Source organism: Kogia breviceps, chromosome 2, assembly GCF_026419965.1.
Source record: "Kogia breviceps isolate mKogBre1 chromosome 2, mKogBre1 haplotype 1, whole genome shotgun sequence".
Taxonomy (NCBI): Eukaryota; Metazoa; Chordata; class Mammalia; order Artiodactyla; family Physeteridae; genus Kogia; species Kogia breviceps.
The window spans coordinates 135,824,346-135,843,392 of record NC_081311.1 but is presented as its reverse complement, the minus strand read 5'-3'; the positions used below and the strand labels follow the sequence as shown (position 1 = coordinate 135,843,392).

The following is a 19,047-nucleotide window of genomic DNA, read 5'->3' as shown; positions in this document are numbered from 1 at the left end:
ATTTTACTTACTGCAAAGTGGGGGGTAATTATAGTAACTACCTTAGAGGATTTTTGTGAGAATTAAATGGGTTAATATTTACAATGCTGGGTACAAAGTAAATGTATATTAAATTATAATTGCAACAAGTCTTATGTAGCAACTGCTGTTGTCCTAGTTATGAGAACACTTTTAAGCTAACAAATATTTATAATGTCATCTTAATTTGGTCTCTGAGTTTGGTTTAAAATTTTTGTACTTTTCAAAAAATCTATTATTATTTCACAAATATCATAACTGTACTAGCATTTATTGTTCATTCTGTATTAGTAGAAAACCTCAGTTTGTAGTGTAATTTGTTGAAATTTTGAATGTTACTTTAATTTCACCTTTACAGCATGAGGCGGCCAAAGTTTTACAAGATGCCATCCATGAATTTTCTGGGACATCTGAAGAGTTGCGTGTCACTATTGCTAACGCAGACCTCGCTCTGGGCCAGGGAGATGTGGAGCGGGCTTTAAGCATGCTTCAGAATGTTACATCTGAGCAGCCTTATTTCATAGAGACCAAAGAAAAAATGGCAGATATATATCTGAAGCACAGAAAAGAGAAGATGTTATATATCACTTGTTACAGGTAAATGGTTCTTCCAACCCATTATATTTTCACATTTATCTCCTAAAATTAATCCCCAAATTTCTTTCTTTTAACCGCTTTTCAGATACTTTGTAGATCCCTTCCTTAATGTGTTCTTGCCTCCTTCTACTACCACCAAACACAGTCACTCTAACCAAGTTACTCACTCTCCCTAAAATGTAAATCATGGTAATTATGATTTGTTTCAACCTGTGGCTTACTTTAGTTTCTCAGCTCTCCTCTCTCATCAGATGTTATTTTTGGACTTTGAAAGAGCTACAACTACATGTATTCTAATAGCTTAAAAGCATTATGTAATGTAACAATTCAGGGACTATATAGTCATATTTAACACTCAGTATCATAGTTATAGCAGAAGAAAATTATGGCTTAGTGTATACCACACTAAGATATGGATTACAGAAATGGCAGGGGTTTAAAAAGTGTCATACACTGATGCCCTTAGGAGTTACTGGATACACAAAACACACACACACACACACACACACACACACACACACACACACACGAGACATGGGTGCACACATGCACACACAGGTTGCTCTTACACTTCTCCCCAAACAAAAAGATAAAGATACAAGCACACACTCTATGTGAGAGAAAATTAATGTTTTATCCTTGAGAATAGTAAAATGTTGATGAATTAAGTCGTATTGGTTCATCTATATTTTGTAAATATCAAAGCCCAGAAAGCTGCTCAGATTCTTTGTAGGTACTGAGTGATTCAAAGAAACTGAGCAGCACCCCCTGTACAGATGGATGGACTGGAGTTTCCTAGATTATGTTTTCTATGTTGTTTCTAAAATATCGGCACTATCATCTCTAATGATATGACAATTTTTTTTCACTCTTCACACCTTTTATTCTATTATTATTTTTTAACATCTTTATTGGAGTATAATTGCTTTACATTGTTGTGTTAGTTTCTGCTGTATAATAAAGTGAATCAGCTATACATATACTTTTATCTCCATATCTCTTCCCTCTTGCGTCTCCCTCCCACCCTCCCTATTCCACCCCTCTAGGTGGTCACAAAGCACCGAGCTGATCTCCCTGTGCCATGCGGCTGCTTCCCACTAGCTAGCTATTTTACGTTTGGTAGTGTATATATGTATGTATATATAAAATAGGGTTGATGTGCTTGGATGCACTATAGTATAGTAGCTAAAATCATAGGTTTTTTTTTCAAGTAGATCTGACACATTAGCTATAGTAAACTCAGAATTATCTATATAATTGTAATAATTTTCTTTTCTCAGAGTTTTGGGACCAATTAAGTGAGATATTGTACATTAAAGACTTAGCATCACATTATTTGAGCAACCTTGGTATTTTGACCTTTAGCAGTTTACATTTTGCAGGTAAAAAATAAGCAGCAAATGTTGAAGTAGAATATATTTTTTAAGGTAACTTGTTGTATATGACTTATGCCATGAACATCAGAGCTCAAGATGCATAGGAGGATGATAAGTGTTTGTCATATTTTGCAACTTCATTCCCACATCATGTATTTCTGGATAATGAGAGCTTATATGTTTACTATCTATCTGTATACTTTTACCTGCATTTCAGGAAATAGAAAAATTTAATGAAAAAAATTGTTAACTTAGCATAAACAATCTGAGTGTGGGTATGGCTGGGGTTTTTTAACAATATTACACTGTTGGATATGAAGAAGGCACTCTGAAGGCTATTAGTTCATTGAAAAAAATAAGCTTATCTTTTGTTTAATTGGTTTAGAAGAAGAAATTTGTATTCAATATACTAAGTAGAGTTCATCTGATTTCCAGAGAAATTGCTGAAAGGATGCCCAGCCCTCGTTCTTTTATTCTCCTTGGTGATGCATACATGAATATTCAAGAGGTAAAGTTTCTGATACTACTGAACTTAGATTTAAAAACAAAACAAAAACCAAAAATTCTTCTTTGTGATTAGTATAACATTCTACTGAAAGGAATTTGGGTTTTTTTCTTCCAGTTTTATTGAGATACAGTTGACATGCAGCACTGTGTAAGTTTAAGGTATAGCATAATGATTTAACTTAAATACATCATGCAATGATTATCACAGTAAGTTCAGTGAATATCCATCATCTTAAATGGCTCAAAATTAAAGAAATAGAAAAAATATTTTTTCCTTGTAATGAGAACTCTCAGGATCTACTTTCAACAGCTTTCACGTATAACGTACAGCAGTGTTAATTTTCATGTTGTACATTACATCCCTAATACTTATTTATCTTGTAACTGGAAGCTTGTACCTTTTAACCACCTTCATCCAAATCCTCTCCCCTCATTTTAATAACGTTTACTTAATAGTCAGAGATCCAGTCATCACAATAAAAAGGGAGACAAACATTACAATTTAAAAGTTACAGTTATTTTTCAAATTGAGATCCAGTTATTCAGCACTATCATTTGAAATAAAGATGATACCAGAAGTAAGGTGAGTCACTTTTAAACAAAAGGATGAAAAGAGCTACTGGCTAAGGTGGTGTTTTCTTCAAAGGAAAGCAATCCTCTGACCTCTGGTTCTGGCTTTTATAATGATGCCAGATGAAAAGCTGTCAAGAAGCTGTCTCTTAGTTCTCATATGACTATTTATGAGGACACGGACCTAAGTAACATGGGTGGGATTATACTAGTGAGTTACACCTGCACTAGTGATTATCAGCTCTCTGAAATTATTAAGGTTTCTGGATTTAGTATGTGCTTTATTAGTCTTAGTAAGTATTCCAAATGTAGACCTTAATTATAGAAGTGTTGCCATTTAATGGGAGCCACCTAAGCTGTTATTTTATTGCTTCATTTTTTATCTGCCAACATTAGCCCGAAGAAGCCATAGTAGCATATGAGCAAGCATTAAATCAGAACCCAAAGGATGGAACATTGGCAAGCAAAATTGGGAAAGCTCTTGTCAAAACTCACAACTACTCAAAGGTAAATACTTTTTATTTTGAAATGTATCTGTTTTAACAAATCTGCAAACCCTGCTCTGTGAAAGATCTTCAGCAAGCACTGTTTGTATCTTAATGGTTGGAAACTCCAAATTTGTCTTTACAAACTGGAATTTGTGTTAAAGACATTCTCAATGTCTCAGATTCTTCTCTGCTGCATTTTGCAAAGACTTTTTGGACCCTAAAGTTTACTTCAGGTTTCACCTTACAGCAGAATTCTTCCATGAAATAAATTATGATAAACTTACTGTTGTTATATCTCTTTTATCGTATGACAAAGCATAATAGATGTCCTTTCTGTTGAACCAGTTTTGGTAAGCCATGTGCTTTGAGGGGTTTTTTTTGTTGTTTTCATTTTTGTTTGTTTTGTAGTAAGGATAATAGATTTTCCTTTAGTTATATTCTTGCCCTATTCCTGGTAACTGTTGAACATATATACAACAGCTAGCAAAGTATTTGCATTCACTAACTTTTGGAATAAAACTGGAAAAAATTTTAACAAAGTACTTTGCTTTAGTTATTTGTTGAAAGAAATGCTAGATTTGTGTAATATTGGATTCTGTAAGAAAAACGGCACACTTAATCAATAGTGCAAGTCCATGCATAAGCTGCTTTTAGGTTACTTCCAATTGCTTTAAGTCAGAATGTGTGTAGGATCTATGCTTGAATGCCATTCTCATTGTCTTTTTTTTTTCCCTAACTGAAATGGATTTTATTTAGGCAATCACTTATTATGAAGCCGCTCTGAAAAATGGACAACAAAATTATCTCTTCTATGACTTGGCTGAGCTCTTATTAAAACTGAAATGGTATGACAAAGCAGAAAAAGTTCTTCAACATGCACTAGCTCATGAACCTGGTATGAAAATCTTTCTTATTTGAAAAAGTATACCTAATATATCTGATTCTTTTTATTTTTATATTAGTATGTATTTGTATTGATAGTGTATGTGAGGTTGGTTCTTTCATTTGTCAGAATGTCACTCTACTAAAATAAGATATTTTAAAAATCTTAAAACAGATTTGTGAAAGTTTGTGTTATAGAAAACTACTTTCCAAAGTGACATAAAGGAAGTTTCCTTTAGTTTTTTTTTTTAATTTAATTTTTTGTGTGTGTTAGAGTATAGTTGATTTACCATGTTATATTAGTTTCAGGTGTACAGCAAAGTGATTCAGTTATACATATATATATGTATACATTCTTTTCCCATATAGGTTATTACAGATAACTGAGTGGTGTTCCCTGTGCTATACAGTAGGTCCTTGTTGATTATCTATTTTATATATAGTAGTGTGTATTTGTCGATCCCAAACTCCTAATTTATCCCTCCCTCCCACCTTTCCCCTTTTGTAACCATAAGTTTGTTTTCAAACTCTGTGAGTCTGTTTCTGTTTTGTAAATAAGTTCATTTGTATCATTTTTTAAGATTTCATATATAAGTAATATAATGATATTTGTCTGTCTCTGATTTACTTCACTTTATATGATAATCTGTAGGTTCATCCATGTTGCTGCAAATGGCATTATTTCATTCTTTTTAATGGCTGAGTAATATTCCATTGTATATACATACCACATCTTATTTATCCACTCCTCTGTCAATGAACACTTAGGCTGCTTCCATGTCCTGGCTATTGTAAATAGTGCTGCAGTGAACATTGGGTAGATGTATCTTTTTGAATTATGGTTTCCTCTGGATATATGCCCAGGAGTGGGATTGCTGGATCATATGGTAGCTCTATTTTTAGTTTTTTAAGGGACCTCCATACTGTTCTCCATAGTGACTGTACCAATTCACATTACCACCAACAGTGTAGGAGGGTTCCCTTTTCTCCGTGCCCTCTCCAGCATTTATTGTTTGTAGATTTTTAAATGATGGCCATTCTGACCAGTGTGAGGTGATACCTCATTGTATTTTTGATTTGCATTTCTCTGATTATTAGCAATGTTGAGCATCTTTTCATGTGCTTTTTTTGGCCATCTGTATGTCTTCTTTGGAGAAATGTCTGTTTAGATCTTCTGCCCATTTTTTGATTGGGTTGTTTATGTTTTTGATATTGAGGTTCATGAGCTGTTTGTATATTTTGGTGATGAATCCCTTGTCAGTCACTTCATTTGCAAATATTTTCTCCCATTCTGCAGTGGGTTGTCTTTTCATTTTGTTTATGGTTTCCTTTGCTGTGCAAAAGCTTTTAAGTTTAATTAGGTCCCATTTGTTTATTTTTGTTTTTATTTTCATTACTCTAGGAGGTGGATTGAAAAAATCCAGCAGTGGATGTTGCTGCAATTTATGTCAGAGTGTTCTGCCTATGTTTTCCTCTAACAGTTTTATAGTATCTGGTCTTAGGTTTAGGTCTTTAATCCATTTTGAGTTTGTTTTTGTGTATGGTTAGAGAATGTTCTAATTTCATTCTTTTTTATGTAGCTGTCTAGTTTTCCCAGCACCACTTATTGAAGAGACTATCTTTTCTCCATTGTATATCCTTGCCTCATTTGTCATAGATTAATTGACCAGAGGTGCGTGGGTTTGTTTTTGGGCTTTCTATCCTGTTCCATTGATCTATATTTCTGTTTTTGTGCCAGTACTGTTGTGTTTTGATTACTGTAGCTTTGTTGGAAGTTTCCTATGAATTGTAACTACAACCGGTGTTTAAACAAGTAAACATTTTTATAATCCTTTTTTAAAGTTGTTTTTTTAAAAAAATTCAGCATTATTAAAGAGTATAATGTACAAGTCTCCAGTTTCTCCTGTGAATTCTACTTGCCTTGTTCTCAGACCTCCCTAGAGGTAACCATTTTTGTGTTTTAGTGTATATTTTATATATATTTATGTAAATATCTAAGTGTAATATGCATATTGTTCTTTTCAAAATGCATCTTTCTTCCTATTCAGCAATTTTTTTCACATACAGTATGTTGCAGATATAGTTTGATATCAGTACATCCATATTCTATCTAATGGACTCACAGTATTTTATAACTCTGTAAGCTATTTAACTTTTCCCCAATTAGTTTGTCTTCCAATCTTTTGATGTTATAAACCATGTTAAAATGAATATCCTTGTATCTCATTCTTTGGCATACACTTGCTTATATTTCTTAAGAGCAAGATGCTATGTTAAAGGGTATGTGTACTTAAAATTTAATTGGATACTATCAAATTGCATTCTTACAAGTTCATACAAATTTACTTTTCAAAGATCTGTACTTTTTAATAAAATCTAGTGCTTGTTCATTGCAAAAATTTGAAGACTACAAAAGTGAATGAAAGTTGTGTCCCTCTCCCACTCTCCAGAGAAAACCACATCCCGATCAATCTCCCTACCCCTATCTCTCACACACTATTACAGAACATTTTTTTCTACCAGAAAGGAGTCATATTATACCTATAGGTCTGCAGTATGCATTTTTCATGTAATAGCCTCTCTTCATTTTGGTAAATCTAGCGCTTTTAAATTTTTTAACATAGGTAGCATAATTTACTGTATGTCAATATCATAATTTATTTGATGTGTCCCCTATCAATAGACATTTGGAAGAAAACATTACTGAGATAGAATCCTTATTTATATAGCACTATGTACTTCTAGAATTGAATCTTGCTCCATTGTTTTTTCTTAAGGGTAAAAATGTCTCAACATTATGTAGTATTAATTATAGAGAAAACAGACTTTTAATTTACATTTCTTTGATGATTGATAAGGTTAGGTATTATATCTATAGATTGTACTTTCACTAGGAACTTTTCATTCATATCCTTTGTCTTAATCCTTTACCTGTTATTCATTAATCTCTTACCTATTATTCATGTTGCAGATATTTTCTCCCAGGCTGTCCTTTCTTTATCAAATTACTTTATCATTTCATTGGTCAAGTAGAATATTTAATTATCATATATAATACCTACCAGTCTTCTGTTTTTGACTTTTGAATTTCTTGTCATGCTCAGAAAAAGCTTCCCTAATTCTAACATTAAAAAAAGTTTTCTTATATTTTTCTGGGGTTTTTGTAATTTTAATTTGTATAATGGAGAATTTTAATTTTTATAATGGAGAACTTTAATTCACATACAATTTTTACTATATAGTTTCCCAAATGGATAGCCAATTATATCTCAGTGTCATTTATTGAAATGCCACTTTTGTCATATTATAAACTTTTTTATACATTTCACCCTGATTCTGGGAATTTTTGTTTTGAGTTCCTTCCTTCTCCTCCCCTCCCCATTTTTATTTTTGCCAATACCATGTTTTCTGTGGTTTTAAAATATGTTTGGATACATAGATAAGGCAAGGCAACTCTAAATTTTCTAATATGTCTAAAATGGTCTTTTAATTTAGCTTTGAAGATTCTCCTAATTTGAATGCATTTATTAATTCTGTAAAAATACTTGCATGAGTCTTTTTTTTTTTTTTTTTTTTTGGTGGTACGCGGGCCTCTCACCGTTGTGGCCTCTCCCGCTGCGGAGCACAGGCTCCGGACGCACAGGCTCAGCGGCCATGGCTCACGGGCCCAGCCGCTCCGCGGCATGTGGGATCTTCCCGGACCGGGGCACGAACCCGTGTCCCCTGCATCGGCAGGCGGGCTCTCAACCACTGCGCCACCAGGGAAGCCCTTGCATGAGTCTTGTCAGACCTTGCTTGAAACACTACAGATGGCCTAAATGTGGATATGCATTTTTTTAAAAGGTTGTAGAGGAGGAGAGATTCAAGTAGTATGTTTTACTTATATGGGCATAAGTATATTACATTTATGCAGTATAAATACTTTCATTTAATAATTTGCTGAGCACATCCAATGGTGTACTTAGATGCCTCCATGTGCATTTCATTATATGTTATTAATGCTCACATTAGTTTTTGAGGCAAATAAAATTATCTACATTTTAAAATTAGCATCTAATACTCAGTTTTCTTGAGTTATCCAGGTTCACCTAGCTGATATAGTAGCACCAGGGTTCTAAGAAACATCTTAAACTTAGCATGTTTGAAAGTGAATTCCTTAATCTGCCTCCCCCATCTGCTCTATGTGCAGACTTCTCTATCTCAATAACTTCAGCCTTCTTTGTAATTTTGAAGAACCAAAATCCTTGCCTTCATCCTTGTGCTTGCCCATAGGAAATCCTCTTGGTTCTGCCTTCTAGATAAATTCAGAATTCTCCTGTGTCTCATTATTTCCACTACTGTCACCCTGTCCTAGCTACATTGTCTCTTAGGTGGATTAAAGCAGTAGCCTACACCTGGTCTCCCTGTTACCCAGTCCTCAACCTCACAGCTGGACACAGCCTTTCCCAACCCAGCAGCACTATTGGACCTTTTAAACAACCAACGTTCGATCACATCTGCTCAAGCTCCCCCTTGTCTCCCATTTCTCTGAGTTAACCAAAGTCTTACAGTGGCTTACATGGCCTTCACACTTGCATGCTGTTGCTCCTGTGACCTCTCCTTCCAGCCCGCTCTCACCACTCTCATGCCTTCCTTGATCCTTGTACCACCTTAGAGCTTTTCTTACCTGTAAAATAGCAATAACAAAACCTGCTTCTCAGGTTAAGATTTTAAATAAATAATGATGTATGTAAACCTCTTCAAACAGAATATGGCTTAGGCCATGCTGTCAATAAATGGTAGAAGAAACATCTTTTTGTTAATTATCTAGGGTTCTTTTATTACTCTTAGATTACAAAATAATAATACCAAATATTTAAATAGCACTTGCCATGTACAGGACTTTAACTGCTTTGCATATATTAGCTTATTTAATAATTTACTAACTTTTAAAATTTTACAATAATCTTATGAGATAGGTACTATTATTTCCCCTATTTTACAGATGAAAGGGAAGCACAGAATCGATAACTACCTTGTTCGACTAGGACCTTGTTAACTAGAAAGTGATAAAGCCTAGATTTGAAACAAGGCAGGATGGCCTCAAAGTCAGTGTTTATTATGTATATATGTCTGTATATATATGTATACTTTATTAAGTTCTGTTATTTAAAAATAAATACAGTTATCAATTGCATGTACCAACTACCCTATCTTGTTTTTAAATGACTTGCACAAACAGAAGTGCTTATACACTTAAGACTGGAAATTGAGGACTTTCCTAGTGGTGCAGTGGTTAAGAATCCACCTGCCAACGCCAGGCACACAGGTTTGATCTCTGGTCTGGGAAGATCCCACATGCTGAGGAGCAACTAAGCCCATGCACCACAACTACTGAGCCCGTGTACCCTAGAGCCCTGTGCCGCAACTGCTGAGCCCCACATGCCGCAACTACTGAGGCCTGTGCGCTCTAGAGCCCATGCTCCTCAACAAGAGAAGCCACCGCAACAAAGAGTAGCCCCTGCTCGCTACAACTAGAGAAAGCCCATGCACAGCAACAAAGACAGATAAACAAACAAATTAATTAGTTAATTAAATCTTAAAAAAAACAAAAAGAATGGAAATTGAAACTCTTCTCTGTGTTGTTGTATTGTTATCTCTTGTATGTCTAAGAAAAGCCTCCAGTTCTTTAACTTTTTTCCAGCCAGTTTTTATCCTAAATCTTTTTTTTTTTCCAATTTGGCCATTCTTCAGTTAATTTACTGAACCTTTTTAAACTTTATTCACTATTTTTCAAAATCAAGTATAAAAACTTGTAGAAAAATGTGAAGATTTATTTAAAATGAATTATTTTTTCCCATTATATTTTATTCTTTCATAGTAAATGAACTGTCAGCTCTCACGGAGGATGGACGTTCTCAAGTTCTTCTAGCAAAAGTTTATAGTAAAGTGGACAGACCTGGTGATGCAGTTACTTCATTACAACAGGTAAACAAACGCCTTTGTTTGTGAGGGGTTAATGGTGGGTGATAGTCTCAGAAGGAAATATGCCACACGTAAAAGGAAGACAATCTTTTGGCCCAACTGTCATAGAAAATAAGGCAAATAGAAATAATGATTGAATGCCAGTGGATTGTACTGTTTAAATGTATTGTTGCTAATTATTATAACAATTAGGGAAGGTTGATATTTTTAATCCTGTTTTATAGCTGAGGGAGCTTGGTGTAATAACTTGTGTGAAGTCACATGACTAGTGTCATAGGCAGGAGTTGAACTCAGTTTTTTTCTTCCACTTATTTATATCTTCTTTAATTTCCTTTAACGTTTTGTGGTTTTCAGTGTAGAGGTTTTGTACACATTTCCTTAGATGTATTCCTAAGTAGCTGATGTGTTTTGATTTTTCAATTTCTAGTTTGCTAACAATTTTGTCTAATGCACTCTCTGAATCTATGAAAATGATCATGTGACTTTTCTCCAATTTTTTTTTTCTGTTTATTAAATTGATTGATTTTTGAATGTTAAACCATCCTTATAGTACTGAAATAAATGTCACTGTTGTGATTTTTCAAAAGACATTGCTGGAATTTAAAGATAGTTCCTAATATTTTGTTCAAGGTTTGTGCATATATATATGTTCATTAGAAAGGTTGGTCTCTAAGACATGCTATTTCTTTAATGTTTGGAACAATTCAGTATTAGCACCTTTGAGACCTTGAGGTTTCTTTGACAGAAGATTTTTATTAATAGATTCAATATCTCTAGATTTCAACACACAAAATGTGTGTGTGTGTTTTTCAGGCAATGTCCAATAATATTTTTTGTTCAAGTTGTGAATGAATTGAGCTCACACTGTTAGATTTCTGTGACCCCGTGTAAGCTTATGATTTCATTAAGATATGTAATCTTCAACAAGGTAATATCTTACCCTTAATTGTTGGTATGTTTTATCCCTGTTTTCTGAATTTCATGATAAAGGAGTGGCACCTGAGGTTAGCTACCATTAGCTAAAAGGAAAGTGTAAGTTTCATAAATGTAGACTTTCAAAACATTTTAGAAGTGAATTTGGCATATTTCATTCTATTATGAATATCATTAGTCTCAGTGACTGGTTGCATGAGCTTCTGTGTTCTATGAACAGACACATTGAATAACACTAAAAAAAGGACAAACTGTGGTTAGAACAATGCCAACAAACCAAAATCAAGTTCATTTTAAGTTTATATGTTATAGCACAGGGATTTTTCACCTTCCATAAAATTTGAAGAGCTAGCTATAATGTTCTCTCCAACTATAATATTCTTTGCATTCTGATCTCTGAAAAAGTAAATCTTTTTGAGGTACAATACAAACAGTTTGAATTTGAATGTAGAATTACAATACAATTCAAATAGAAACTTCTAAGTGTAATCAAAGTGTTTGATATTTTAAATTCATTTATTCAGCAACCATTTATTGAGCTTAATTCTCCACATTATGAAACTTGGGAGTTCCATCATAATATTTTTGCATAGTTGCTAAACATGAAATATGTTTCAGACTTCTGAAATAACTCCACATTTCTTCATCCCTCTCTGTCATCTTTTAGCCCTATCTATTATTATCTTTTAGCCCAGACTCCTCCTAACTGATCCCCATCCTCTTATTGAACAATAGAGGTGAAAAATCATGGGATCCATCTTCAAATATGTTCACCATGATAGGAGCTCGAAATTTTTGTTGAATGGCTGAAAGGAAATCATAGATTATTTTGTTTAATTTCAGGAACAGTTAAAGGAAAAATCACTTTTTATATATGCATTATCTTTTCTGTGAAAATAAAATCTAAACTAGAAATAAAAAACCTATGTGCCATAAAACACTAACAATTTTAGGACATTATAACTTTATATAGTTTTAATTAATATGTACAGATTATACTTGTTTTTGCTTCCTTCACTTAACATTCATTTGTATGGATTTTTCCAGTATAGCTCCATCTTCATCATATAAAAAGTGATATTCTGATTTTATTGGCATATTTTGCTTTGATATGGTCTTTGGTAAGATATACAATAAGGCTATTGAAATAAAAAGGGAAAATTAAGAATTCTTTGAAATAAGATGTTTATATATATACTTTCTTCTACCCAAGGGTTTGATGGAATTTACAAGAATATTATAATAAAGGAAGGGGGAGGGAAACGTAATGGTGTTGACAGATCAGGGTTAATATGCTTATTGTAAAAGACCATTAAATTTATTTCTGATAAAACCAAGGAAAAGTATAGGGAATGGTATCAATTCTTCAAGAAAATTTTATTCTATGTGAAAATGTCTTTTAATGGTTATTATATATACTTAGAGAAATTGAGCATTGTTTTATGATATCTTTTATGAGTTCTCTGTCACCTGTTAAAGGAAGGTCTCAGTGTTTCAGAAACCAGACTTGTGGGTGGGAAGTCTGATACTCTTCCAATTTAGCAAATTACTCTACGTTCTTAGTCTGAGGAAGGCCCCTACCTCCATAGGAGTGTCTGTGCATAGTGTGGGACCAGGTATATACGCCATCAATTGGTTAGGCATTTCCTTATCATCAGATATTTGGGTTGCTTCCAGATTTGTTTGTTTTGTTTTTACAACAGGCCATTTTTTAAAATAACATTTGTTTAATAAAAAATGAAAAAAACTTTTGCTCGAGATCCACCCCCCCCCCCAATTATTTACCTTTAAGAAAATTGCAAGGTATCACAAAACCTAACTTATAAAGATTTTTCTCTAGGGAGTTAAGCTCATGAGGTCCACCTATTTGACATTTAGAGATTTAGTTGATGCAGAGATAAAACTCACACTGTCTAGAGAAAGAAGTGCATATCTTTTAACCTAGTGCAACTATATAATTGATCATTCAAGCCAGAATACTTTTGAGAAAGAAAGAAGAATTAATAATTAAGCTGGCACAACAGGTATAAAAGGGTACTGCCCCTATTTAGACCAGTTGTTTCAGAGTTCTTTGTGAGTGTGTGTGTGTGCACATATGTAAAACCGTGCACACTGGTACATGCATAATATAAAACATCAAATACACAAACGTGCACATACCTCTATACTTATAAACACACATTAATATAACCAAAATTAAAATTTCATGAAACAGTGTTAACCTTTACCACATGCTATATATATAGTATTTTTTAATCCTTTCTCTTTCATTTCCAAAAGAATGCTTATCATGATGCCCTAAAATATTATGACCTGTGGTTCCAAAAAATAATCAGCTTTAGACCATCTTCATCAAATACCAGTTGTCAACCAATGTTTTGACAGGAGTCCCCAGAAGGACTCGCTGTGTGTAGCATAATGTATGGCAGATGGTGGGCATTTATTGTTCATTAAATGAATGCATGAGTGAATGATTAGCTCAAAGTTAAAGTTTATTGTAAAGGCCTAATGCCTAGGAGTTCTCTGTCACTTGTTAAAGGAAGGTCTCGATGTTTCAGAAACCAGACTTGTGGGTGGGAAGGCTGATACTCTTCCAATTTAGCAAATTACTCTACATTCTTAGTCTGAGGAAGGCCCCTACCTCCTTACGAGTGTCTATGCATAGTGTGGGACCAGGTATATATACACCATCAATTGGTTAGGCATTTCCTTATTGTCAGACATTTGGGTTGCTTCCAGATTTGTTTTTGTTTTGTTGTTGTTTTCTTTTTACAACAGGCCATTTTTTTCTTTAATAACAAATAACATGTTTCCTTTTTTCCTTCTAAGTGGTGTCCTTAATACCTTCCCAAGAATGAAACAGCTAAGTTCAATAGCGTATTAATTTTAGGGAGTTAGTATGTTTTACGAGGGTGCTCCCCAGAAAGACTGGACTGATTTATATGCCATTGACAGTATGTGGATGTACTTACTCCCTGAAACATGCCAGTATTTGATTCAGTAACTTTTAGATACTATTTTATTAATTGAATAAACATTTACAATTTTCATTTTTTTAATTACAACATATAGACATCTTTTCTAAATATTTGTTTCATGGTTGCATTTCCTCGTTAGTGAGTTTCCTGTGCATATTCTTATAACAGTGGGAAAAGATTCAGTACTTTTATAGCATTTTAGTTGCAAAGAGAAGTGCATACTGGCTTATTTGCAAACAAGTACATTTTTAACACCTCAGTTAAGACATTTTCTTTGGATCAGGCTTTGTTAGGTTGAGGGCCATTAATGCTTAAATAAATCTGTAAAATTATGCTACATGTGAGTTACTGAGAATTGTTTAATTTCTTTTTTAAATTCCTTTTTATCCTTATACTTTTCTAGGCTCGAGAATTACAAGCTCGGGTACTAAAACGTGTACAGATGGAACAGCCAGATGCAGTCCCTGCACAGAAACATTTAGCAGCTGAAATTTGTGCAGAGATTGCAAAACATTCTGTTGCTCAGCAAGACTATGAAAAAGCAATTAAGTTTTATAGAGAAGCTCTTGTTCATTGTGAAACAGATAATAAGGTCAGTACTTTTATCAAATTTTAAGCACCTTATATTCCAGATGTCATCTAATTTCCCCAAATGTAAACTTCTTAACAGCTTATTTATAAAGATTTGAAAAGAAATGTAATATACATGCAAGTTAAAATATTAATATTGGTTTCAGAAATACTTCAAAATACATACATGATGCCTTAAATTAATAATGTTAGTCTAAAATTATTATGAAGTGATATAAAGTAAATCTGTAAGCTCTTTTTACATTCATCTGTGTTTTAATAATTACTTTAAAACAATTCGCAAATTCAAATATCTGAATCTAGAGGATTCAATTCAGTTTACTAAACAGCAGGGGTTTTTTTGTTTGTTTGTTTGTTTTTTGCGGTACATGGGCCTCTCACTGTTGTGGCCTCTCCCGTTGCAGAGCACAGGCTCTGGACGCGCAGGCTCAGCGGCCATGGCTCACGGGCCTAGCTGCTCCACGGCATGTGGGATCTTCCCAGACTGGGGCACAAACCCGTGTCCTCTGCATCGGCAGGTGGACTCTCAACCACTGCGCCACCAGGGAAGCCCCAGTTGTTGTATTTTAATTGCTGTTTGGTGCTGGATATACAAAAACAACTAGATTGAATCTCTTAACTTCAAATGGCACAGTGTGAGAATAAATGTAAAGATAATATTAGTGTAGAAAACTTATATACATGGCCAGTATAATTTTTTTGAAAATTTTATTTTATTTTAATTATATTGGAGTATATAGTTGATTTATAATGTTGTATTAGTTTCAGGTATACAGCAAAGTGATTCAGTTATACATATACATATATTCATTCTTTATCAGATTCTTTTCTCATATAGGTTATCACAGAATGTTGAGTAGAGTTCCCTGTGCTATGCAGTAGGTCCTTGTTGGTTACCTATCTTGTGTATAGTAGTGTGTGTATGTTAATCCCAAACTCCTGATTTATCCCTCCCCCCCCACATTTCCCCTTTGGTAACCATAGTTTGTTTTCAATATCTTGTGAGTCTATTTCTGTTTTGTAAATAAGTTCATTTGTATAATTTTTTAAAAATTAGAGTCCACATGTGAGTGATATCATATGATATTTGTTTTTCTCTTTCTGACTTACTTCACTTAGTATAATAATCTCTAGGTCCATCCATGCTGCTGCAAATGGGATTATTTCATTATTTTAATAGCTGAGTAATATTCCATTGTATATATGTGCCACATCTTCTTTTTCCATTCCTCTGTCGATGGACATTTAGGCTGCTTCCATGTCTTGGCTATTGTAAACAGTGCTGCAGTGAACAGTGAGATGCATGTATCATTTCGAATTATGGTTTTCTCTGGATATACGCCCAGGAATGTGATTGCTGGATCATACAATAGTTCTATTTTTAGTTTCTTACTAAGGAAACTCCATACTGTTCTCCATAGTGGTTGTACTAATTTACATTCCCACAGACAGTGTTAGGAGGGTTCCCTTTTCTCCACACCCTTTCCAGCATTTGTTTTTGTTTGTAGACTTTTTGATGATGGCCATTCTGACCAGTTTGAGGTGATAACTCATTGTGGTTTTGATTTGCGTTTCTCTAATGATTAGTGACATTGAGCATCTTCTCATGTGCTTTTTGGCCGTCTGTATGTCTTTGGAGAAATGTCTATTTAGATCTTTTGCCCAGTTTTTGGTTTGGTTGTTTGCTTTTTTAATGTTGAGCTGCATGAGCTGTTTGTAAATTTTGGAGGTTAATCCCTTGTCAGTCGCATTGTTTGCAAATATTTTCTCCCATTCTGTGGGTTGTCTTTTTGTTTATGGTTTTCTTTGCTGTGCAGATGCTTTTAAGTTTAATTCAGTCCCATCTGTTTTGGGTTTTTTTTTTCCATTACTCTAGGAGGTGGATCCAAAAAGATACTGCTGCAATCTATGTCAGAGAGTGTTCTGCCCATGTTTTCCTCTAAGAGTTTTATAGTGTCTGGACTTACATATAGGTCTTTGATCCATTTTGAGTTTATTTTTGTGTATGGTGTTAGAGAATGTTGTAATTTCATTCATTTACATGGAGCTGTCCAGTTTTCCCAGCACTATTTATTGAAGAGACTGTCTTTTCTCCATTGCATAGTCTTGACTCCTTTGTTATAGATTAATTGACCATAGGGACGTGGGTTTATTTCTGGTCATTCTATCCTGTTCCATGGATCTATATTTCTGTTTTGGGGCCAGTAACATACTGTTTTGATGACTGTAACGTTATAGAATATGCTGAAGTCAGGGAGCCTGATTCTTCCAGCTCCATTTTTCTTTCTGAAGATTGCTTTGGCTATTCGGGGTTTTTTGTGTCTCTGTACAAATTTAAAATGTTTTGTTCTAGGTCTGTGAAAAATGCCATTGGTAATCTGCTAGGGATTGCAGTGAATCTGTCGATTGCCTTGGGGAGTAAAGTCATTGTGACAATATTGATTCTTCCAATCTAAGAACATGTTATATCTTTCCATCTGTTTGTGTCATCACTGATTTCTTTCATTGGTGTCTTGTAGTTTTCAAAATTATAGGTCTTCTGCCTCCTTAGGTAGGTTTATTTCTAGGTATTTTATTCTTTTTGATCTGATGGTAAATGGGATTGTTTCTTTAATTTCTCTTTCTGATCTTTCGTTGTTAGTGTGTAGGAATGCAAGAGATTTCTGTGTATTAAATTTTGTATCCTGCAACTTTACTGATTTCATTGATGGGCTCTAGTAGTTTTCTGGTAGCATCTTAAAGATTATTTATGTATAGTATCATCATGTCATCTGGAAACACTGACAGTTTTACTCCTTCTTTTCCAATTTGGATTCGTTTTATTTCTTTTTCTTCTCTGATTGCCATGGCTAGGACTTCCAAAACTGTTGAATAAGAGTGGCAAGAGGGGACATCCTTGTCTTGTTCCTGATCTTAGAGGAAATGCTTTCAGCTTTTCACCATAGAGTATGATGTTAGCTGTAGGTTTGTCATATATGGCCTATATTATGTTGAGGTATGTTCCCTCTATTCCTACTTTCTGGAGAGTTTTTATCATAAATCGGTGTTGAATTTTGTCAAAAGCTTTTTCTGCATCTATTGAGATGATTATATGGTTTTTATTCAGTTTGTCGATATGGTATATCACACTGATTGAGTTGCAGATACTGACGATTCCTTGCATCCCTGGGATAAATCTCACTTGATCATGGTGTATGATCCTTTTAATGTATTGTTGGATTTGGTTTGCTAGTATTTTGTTGAGTGTTTTTGCATCTGTGTTCATCAGTAATATTGGCCTGTAGTTTTCTTTTCTTCTGGTATCTCTGTCTGGTTTTGGTATCAGGATGATGGTGGCCTCATAAAATGAGTTTGGGAGTGTCCCTTCCTCTGCAGTATTTTGGAATACTTTCGGAAGGATAGGTATTAACTCTATAAATGTTTGGTAGAATTTACCTATGAAGTCATCTGGTGTTGGACTTCTGTTTGTTGGAAGTTTTTTTATCACAATTTCAGTACTTGTGATTGGTCTGTTCATATTTGCAATTTCTTCCTGATTCAGTATTGGGGGATTGTATCTTTCTAAGAGTTTGTCATTTCTTCCAGGTTGTCCATTTTGTTGGCATATAGTTGCTTGTAGTGTTTCTTCTGGTCCTTTGTATTTCTGTGGTGTCCGTTGTAACTTCTCCTTTTCATTTCTAATTTTATTGATTTTTGCCCTCTCCCTTTTTTCTTGATGAGTCTGGCTAAAGGTTTATCGATTTTGTTTGTGTTTTCAGAGAACTAGTTTTTAGTTTCATTGATCTTTTCTGTTGTTTTTTTATTCTCTATTTCATTTATTTCTGCTCTGATCTTTATAACTTCTTTCCATCTACTAATTTTGGGTTTTCTTTGTTTTTCTTTCTCTAGTTGCTTTAGGTGTAAGTTTAGGTTGTTGATTTGAGAGTTGTTTTGTTTCCTGAGGTAGGATTGTATTTCTGTAAAGGTCTCTTAGAACTCCTTTTTCTGCATCCCATATGTTTTGGATCATGATGTTTTCATTGTCATTTGTCTCTAGGTAATTTTTGATTTCCTCTTTGATTTCTTCAGTGATCCACTGGTTGTCATGGCCAGTTTTATAAACTAAAATGTTGTTACTCTCAGATCTTGATAGATGATCAGTAT

At 34.0% G+C, this 19,047-nt stretch overlaps 1 protein-coding gene across 1 annotated transcript in view; it reads left to right on the top strand.

Moving 5' to 3' along the window:
- The window catches only part of TTC21B (tetratricopeptide repeat domain 21B), an 89,110-nt gene that overhangs the window by 34,806 nt on the left and 35,257 nt on the right, over positions 1-19,047 (top strand). The window contains exons 15-20 of the mRNA XM_059052382.2: positions 377-615; positions 2,427-2,499; positions 3,465-3,575; positions 4,313-4,451; positions 10,299-10,405; positions 14,717-14,905. Coding sequence (XP_058908365.1) covers positions 377-615; positions 2,427-2,499; positions 3,465-3,575; positions 4,313-4,451; positions 10,299-10,405; positions 14,717-14,905 — 858 coding nt within the window. The remainder of the gene's footprint in view (positions 1-376; positions 616-2,426; positions 2,500-3,464; positions 3,576-4,312; positions 4,452-10,298; positions 10,406-14,716; positions 14,906-19,047) is intronic.